This window comes from Passer montanus, unplaced genomic scaffold (assembly GCF_014805655.1).
Source record: "Passer montanus isolate IOZ18808 unplaced genomic scaffold, ASM1480565v1 scaffold101, whole genome shotgun sequence".
In the NCBI taxonomy this organism is placed as follows: Eukaryota; Metazoa; Chordata; class Aves; order Passeriformes; family Passeridae; genus Passer; species Passer montanus.
This window is the reverse complement of record NW_024356616.1, coordinates 1,934,560-1,942,433: the sequence shown is the minus strand read 5'-3', so window position 1 is coordinate 1,942,433 and position 7,874 is coordinate 1,934,560. Positions and strand designations below refer to the sequence as shown.

Genomic DNA, 7,874 nt, shown 5'->3' with positions numbered 1-7,874 from the left:
AAAATGTCAACACACAACTATTTCCTTTAAAAGCACAACCCACAACGTCAGGACACATAAAAGAACGGTATTTTGAGCTTGCTGCCAGAACCTGGCTGGGCACGGAGCAGAGAGGAGGAGGTCACCGGATCTCAGGGACATGAGAAGCCTGCAGCCAGCCCGCAGCCCCCTTTGTTCCACGGCGAGGACACACCGGGACAAGCCCGGCGGGGATCCCGGGACTCTCAGCGCTCCATCCCCTCGTCACTTGGGAAAATTACTTCACACCCCGATTTGCAGCCGGCAGGCGAGTGCCCCTCTGCAGTGGGAGCTGATCTCCCAGGAGCAGGGAAGCGCTGAGCCCTGGAAGGTGTGAGGGGCAGGAACACACAGCCTGCAGCAGGCACAGAGCCCTGGAAGGTGTGGGGGGCAGGAACACACAGCCTGCAGAGGAACAGAGCCCTGGAAGGGGCAGGAACACACACCCTGCAGCAGGCACAGAGCCCTGGAGGGTTTGAGGGGCAGGAACACATTCCCATCAGAAGGCACAGAGCCCTGGAGGGTTTGAAGGGCAGGAACACATTCCCAGTAGCAGGCACAGCAGTGCTGCTCCCCTCCAATCTCACCCTGCCCCCGGCTTTCCTTCCCTGCCCTGCAGCAGGGAATTCTGTCATCAACAGCACCGAGTACTTCATCAGAGAGTCAAAGAAAACATGGTAATTTCACACCGATTTCCACATTCAAACAACTGCGGGTTATTATTGAAAGCTGAAGAAATATTTAGCTAAAATCTTTATTTTCAAATTTCTACCAATAGGCAGTGTATGGTTACCAGATGCTGATGTGGTGCTATAGAGGAGATTCTCCACCAGCTGAACTGATCCTGTTTAGGGACTTTATCAGTGGAATAATCACACTGGCAAGGGCTGAAAGAGGGGAACACATCAGAAGCTGTCAAGTCAATCATAAGCCAAACGAGGACCACAAACTCAGCTCCGTGGTGGCAGCAAAAAGGAACAGAATTCCTGGTCACAGAGCCGGGCACCAGGAAGAAATCATTCCCACACACAAAAGTAAACAGAGCTCCTTGCAAAGCCCCATTTACGTGTTCCAACGTCAGAACAGCAAACACTGCTGTGCCGTGGCGTGCAGGACTGCAAGGAGCCCTGCTCTGCCACACACAAGGCAAACAGGATGTGGCAGGAGCAGCCAAACACAGCCCTCCTTGCCCCTGGCACCCTGCACAGGCAGCCTCCAGCACTGCACCTTCCTCCCAGGGCTGGGAAATCAGCTGCTGCATGGTGCCTGAACGATTTTACTGCTAAACGAGCTCATTAGTCTACTTACTGAAGCTGATAAGGATCATTCTTTTCTAACATTTGCTTTAGAAGGTATGATTTTTATAACATGGTTTTTTTGTTTCTGTTGCTATGGTTTGCACAGTGGTAATGAGCAAGGAGGTAACTTCCCACAAGCCATGGCAGTGTTACATCCCCCAAAATGAACAGTTGATATTATAGGTTATCTTTCACACACACAAAAAAATTGATAGGAATCAGCAGCTTTTTAACAAGACTTGATAAAATTAACATTCCTGAAGCTCCCATTTACAGAGTAAGGGCAGACAGTCCTGTCAGTCCCACAAGTTGGGAGAATAAACATTTAATATTGTTATTGCACAAAAAAAGCCAAGGAACTTCTGCCTTCTCTTTTTTTCAGTACTGAAGTTTCTGTATGAAGAAAAAAACAAAACCAAAAAAGAAACACATCACTGTTTTCTGAGCCCACCATTTCTTTCTAAAGACATGGCAGAAGAATCTTTTGGTAATCCAGGGCATTTAATAAATGAGTGGATGAACTGCTTGAACTGATGGTGCACTCTCACAGTAGCTACAACTGTTTTTCTGACAAGGCAGATTTGGTTGCTCCTCAGCACAAAGATGGTTCACATGCAGCAGGAGGTAAATGTTTATTTGGCCACAGATGATGAAGCTCAAGTAGAATTTGCTTCTTTCCCCACGTCATCATCGTCGTCAACAACCTGAAATCAAATCCAGAAGTAGTTTAGATAAACAGGTTAAGCTCTCAGTCCTGCAGGATTTATTACATTAAATCCCTGCTGGGCCCAAGGAGAGCAGCAGTTATTCCACACCACTGAACAACAACGGGCTCAGGAGGAAGGTAAGAAAAACTGGCAATCCAAAATGCCAGGAGGAAATGAGCTTTAATTACAGGAGCTGGTCAAGCTACCACAAAGGCCACCAAATGGCTCCAGAGATCAGATATTCCATGAGAAACCCAAAGAATCTGCATTTCAGGGGACAAAGCTCGTTGCTTTTTATCACATCAAGTCACCCAAGCACAAGGGTATCAGCAAGTGTGTCCAGCCCTGGGCACAGGACCCTGCAGAGCTCTGCAGCTGACTTGGGAAGCCTGCACCCACACACCCCTGGTTTTCCAACCTGCCCCCACTGGAAAGGGACAAAGATCTCCTTTTCCCCACAAAAGAAAACCTCAATGTCTCCCAGCCCACCTGCTCAACGCCTTCCACCTCAGGGATGTAGAACTGGAGCATGTTCTGTATGCCACTCTTGAGGGTGATGAGGGAGCTGGGGCAGCTGGTGCACGACCCCTGCAGCTTCAGCTGCACAATGCCATCCTCAAAGCCTTTGTAGATAACATCACCACCATCTTCCTGCACGGTGGGCCTGAGGGAACACAACATTCCACTTAAAGCCCATGAGCTGAGACAGGGATCCTTCCAGAAACCCTCAGGAAAGCAGTATTTAATATTTACAATAACTGTGAAGGCACAGGGATTTAGGCACTGTTTCTCTGCAGCCACTGGTTCACATTTCCAACTCCTGCTCTGCTGGGCTATCTAACATAGAAACCTTTTCTGTAGGCAGTGAGGTTTTAGGGTACAGTGAGCACCCTGGGGCAGAGCTCAGCTGCACAGGCAGCCCGGTGTCCTCAGTTGTGCCAATAAATTCCTCAGGGGCGTGTCCCCCAGGGTGCAGCACAGCTGTCACCTGTGATAAGGAGCCCTGCTTCCATAAATAAATACACAGTTCTCCACCATTCACACAGGACAGAAAACAGCCCCAACTAGAAAAGCTCAATCCTGCTCAGGGGTGAAGGAAGCAGCTCCTGATAAGCTCACCCCAGTGCCACGAGCATTTCTGCAGCCTCTCTCCCTCACAAATGCCCAGCATTGCAGCTCTGTCCCCATAGCAACATTTTTCCAGACCAAGTTAAAACCATCAAGTTACTCAAACAGAAGCCCTTTATACTGATTTCCAAAATAACTCTAAGAGCTACAGTCCTCACAGAAAAATCTGTGAACCTGACACATTTATAAACTCACCACAGCAAATTATCTCCATTCCAGGAAGCCAAAGATCATGATTTAAAATTCCATTTTTCTTATTTGAATTAACTTTTTGACACACTACAGGACCTTTCAGATGTACATTGCCCCCATCCTGCACCTTCTGACAACTGCTCTGCATTTAATTTTGATCTGCTGGACAATAAATGCTCTGTGTGTAGCCTGGTTGATGGATAATTTCTGAGAATACCCTGCTAAAAAATGAAGGAAGATACACCACTGCTGATATTCTCATCAGCAGCTTCTTGGTGCACTGATGGGTGCAGGGGGAGGAAATTAAAGAAATGAAAAGGTGGGAAAAGCAGAATTTTGGGCAGAAACTCCATGCCTGTTACAAAAGGCCCTGGGAAATCAAGGACTGACACTAAACATCCAGGTACTCAGCAGGAGCATGAACATTTCTGTCACAGCTTTATACAACATTGTACTTGGCTTCTGGTTTCAACACTTAGCACAAATGTTTGGGAAAGATGTTCCAGTTTATTTCTACTTTTCTTGCTTTTTCAAAAAAATTAACCAGCACCATGTGTCTGTCTGAGATAAAGAAACTTGTAAATAACATATCAGTTTAAATGCAGCAGCTAAATAAAAAAATATTAAAAAAAAAAAAAAAGTACAGTTTCTGGTTTCTAAATTCAAGCTGTGTTAGGGCACCAATAAAATCACAGCAGAGTGCAAGGCCAAAATCCATTGAGGGCCAGGATTTTCCAGGAAATCTTTCTCTGGAGTATAAACTACCTGATTCTTGTATCCAGCAGCTCCTTAATCATCAGTACAACTTCATCATCTTCTTCTGAAGCAGCTTGGGAAAAGAAAAAATGTGCAAGTGAGAACACTGAGAGAATTCCAGGCTGCAAACTCCTGCCTGTGCTCACCTTAACATGTTTTAAATTTAAATTCTCCTGCATGATTTTTTGAGGGAGAAGTGGAGGCTCTTGTGGATGTCACAAAAGCAAAACCCAAAGGCAGACTTGGCCTCCCCCTGAAGATTTGATTTACCTGTGTCTGTCCTGGGTGCCTCATCAGTAACTACAGGTAAGCCAGAGGCAAAGAAATCCATTATGGTTGCATAAATATCTGGTTTCAGTAAGTTCCAATCCAGGTCTTCACTGTCCTGTGAGAAGCAGAAGAGGAGAAGGAAAAAGAATGAAGAGTACCTGCCTGCTGCTGCTAGGTTGCACAGAGGCTCTCACATTAAAAATGCCATCATGGACTCTCACAGACTGGACTTTATGTTCCCTCAAGTCTGGCTTTGCCGAAGATGTTCAGTCAGACTCAGGCTGTGACAGCCAAAGAAAGGTCTCCTTGTTTGCAAGCCAAGCAAGCTAAAAAGGTGTGAAAGTCTCCAAAAGACATTATTATTTGGCAGATATTTTTATCAACTCTTTCAGAGACTCGAGAGTGTGAATTTACCAATTTATCATCCCCTAAACTTATTTTGTTTTCTATTAAAGGCACTTGTGGACACCTCTCTGGAACTGCACTGTGCCTGTCTGGATCTGCTCTGTGACCATTCCACAGCTCATTTCTGAGCACAGCTCACCTTGGTGATGGTGATGAAGTCTGGCCCAAAGAAAACACTTTTAACTCCTTCAATCCGGAATAACTGTCTGTTAAGGACACAAGGGGGGAAAAATGGGCAAAAATGCACTCAATCTGACAAACTGAGTTTTAATTTGAACAATTAACAATATGGTTAAGCCAACAATTTAATCTACAGAAAAAAAAAATTAAACTCTGGTGAACGTGGAGTAAATACAGTGTAAGGCTGTAAGAGTGTTTTTGTAATTACAGGGGGGAAATATATTCTCTTGGAAGACTGGAAAACATCAAAAATGCAAAGACTGAAAGAATCAGAAATCTTAGCACAAATGGAAAATTATAAAAGTGGTTTCACAATACCCACCCGAAACAGTTGTATGTGCACTGAGCACTTGCATCACTAAATCAACTGGATTTTGAAAAGACTTAACCCATGGAATTATGCAAGTGCACAAAACTATCTGAAATAAATTAAATCATTCTCTTTCCTCCCTCTCCTCCAGGGAGCTTCTGTTAATTCTTTGGAAATTTTTATTCCAAATTCTATTTGAAAGGGAATAATAATACCTTGCTAAAGGTGAGCAGTAGGCTGCAGCTGGTGTGGCAAACTCCATAGTCCTCGACCCCAGCACTTCCCTTCCTGGAATAAACTTCAAGCTATTTGGATTTGGTGTGTCCTGGGTTTGAATAAACATGCCTCTCACTGCAAAGACAAAAACAAAGGAGAAAAGTAACATAACCAAACCTAAGGAGATTAAATGAAAGTCAAGTCCTTGATTACTTGACTTGATTGATTGCTCAGCAAGCCCAGGGTGATCCCAGACCACAAGAACACTGCTGAGCACGGGCTCATCATCTCACAGGAGACAGCAGGACAAAAGGAACCTTGGCTTTGCTTTTTTTGCTCACTTTTATTTATTAAAAAGCAAATTTTCAGCATTGCCACGGGACCTAAGAACCCACAACGTGCTCACCTGTTCATTTGGGCTGGTATTTACCTGCACGATGCCATGCTGCAGAGGGAAGAGATGGTTTCTTTTGCAGAAGCTGGTGGAAAGGCTGGCGAGTTGTCACACGATGATCTTTTAACAGCATGTGACAGAACCTAGAGAAAAATAACTTTACTAGCAATTTCCAAATTCCACATTTGCTCTGTCCCCAAGAGAGAGCATTGCACATGCTTTTAGCTGCCCTGGGACTCAGCAAGGCACACCTGGGGTGGTGTCATGGGTCAGACAAAGAGGGCAGAGCAGCAGGGAAAAAAGGAAAAAACATTAAAAAGGAAAAGCAAGATGGAGTGATGGAGTAACAGGCTTCAGTTTCACAGCTGTGAATACCTGATTTCTCTAACTGTATGCACAGCCAATGGCATCAGGGTATTTAAAGCAAAGTTTCCATCAAAAATATGAAAACAAAACCCACCTCACATCACAGACTAATTATTACATACTAATGATCAGTTATTATCTAGTTCCTCTCCTCCTTATCAGCTACACAAGAGGAAAACTGATAAACTCAGTAAATCCTATCTTCAATAAGAGGCTGGTTCTCTCTGGGGGTCATAAACCAGAACACATCACTGCAGAGAGGCCCAGCCTCAAACATGGAACAGGACAGAAGCTCTGTCTCATGAAATGAACATGAGCACAGGACACAGGAATACAGAAAAGGTCTAAATCGTGTTATTTGCTTACTTTTGTGGGCTTTGGAGCAGGTAGAAACCACAACAGGATGTGTAAGGAAGGTCCCCTGGAAGCTCCCTTTAGCTAATGATGATTATATCCCATTTTACAGCGCTCAGCACAGAGCAGGTGTGCCCAGCACTACAGGGTCCTCTAAATTCCCCCTTACTGCTTGATCTTGAGCCAGTTGTGGGGGAGGAATTTCCTCTTCCTTCATGGCCCTGAACATACAGGAGTGTAACAGCTCCTCATTGCCTGTGCACATGTGGGGGTGCAGAATTACCCCTCATTGCAGCACCCTGAGCATATGTGAGGGGAATTACACACGGCTGCAGTGTCCTGAGTGTGAGGGGAATTACCCCTGAGAGCAGGATCCTGAGTGTGTGTGAGGGGAATTATCCCTCAGTGCAGGGTCCTGAGTGTGTATGAGGGGAATTACCCCTTGGAGCAGGATCCTGAGTGTGTATAAAGGGAATTACCACTCAGAGCAGGGTCCTGAGTGTGTATGAGGGGAATTACCCCTCAGAGCAGGGTCCTGAGCCGGGTGTGTGGGGAATTATCCCTCAGTGCAGGGTTTTGAGTGGGGTGTGAGGGGAATTATCCCTCAGTGCAGGATCCTGAGTGTGTATGAAGGGAATTACCCCTCAGAGCAGGTCCTGATCGGGTGTGAGGGGAATTACCCCTCGATGCAGGGTCCTGAACCAGGGGTGAGGGGAATTACCCCTTGGAGCAGGATCCTGAGTGTGTATGAGGGGAATTGCCCCTCAGAGCAGGGTCCTGAGCCAGGTGTGAGGGGAATTACCCCTCAGTGCAGGGTCCTGAGCCGGGTGGGAGGGGAATTACCCCTCAGTGCAGGGTCCTGAGCGTGTGTATGCGGAATTTTCCCTCACGGTTCTCCCCGGGTGCACAGGGCTGAGCACCCAGGGGCTGCGTATCAGGGAGAGCTACCAGCTTGCGGCGTGGAAGGCCTGCGAAGGAGAAACAGCCTCTCGCTGCCTTCCAGGAAGAAGCGTCACCCCGTCCGCGGTGGAGAAAGGAAGGGGAAGAGCAAGGAGCGCCCTGGAGGTCGCAGTGCCGCCAACTGCGACGCGGCTCCCTTCCAGCCGCGTGGGGAAGGGGCGGGAGGGGCCCCCCATCGGGAATAAACCGAGCTCCCTCCGGCAAAAAGCCGTGCCGGGGCAGCGGGAGCCGCGGGCCCCGCGGTCACCTACCGCCCGCCCAGCCCCGCCGCCGCGCAGAGCCGCCGCGCCGCCGCCATCTTGGCGCTCCCCGGGGCCGCT

General features: G+C 47.2%; 1 protein-coding gene across 1 annotated transcript; it reads right to left on the bottom strand.

The window, feature by feature from the left end:
* Positions 1–848: 848 nt before the first annotated feature.
* Positions 849–7,868, bottom strand: NFU1 (NFU1 iron-sulfur cluster scaffold). Its single transcript, XM_039716579.1, has 8 exons — positions 7,806–7,868; positions 5,911–6,017; positions 5,480–5,615; positions 4,914–4,980; positions 4,370–4,484; positions 4,109–4,172; positions 2,513–2,687; positions 849–2,020 (listed from the first exon to the last, which is right to left on the bottom strand). Exons 1-8 carry the CDS (start codon positions 7,850–7,852, stop codon positions 1,973–1,975), a joined length of 759 nt encoding a protein of 252 aa, XP_039572513.1. The 5' UTR covers positions 7,853–7,868; the 3' UTR covers positions 849–1,972.
* Positions 7,869–7,874: the final 6 nt, after the last annotated feature.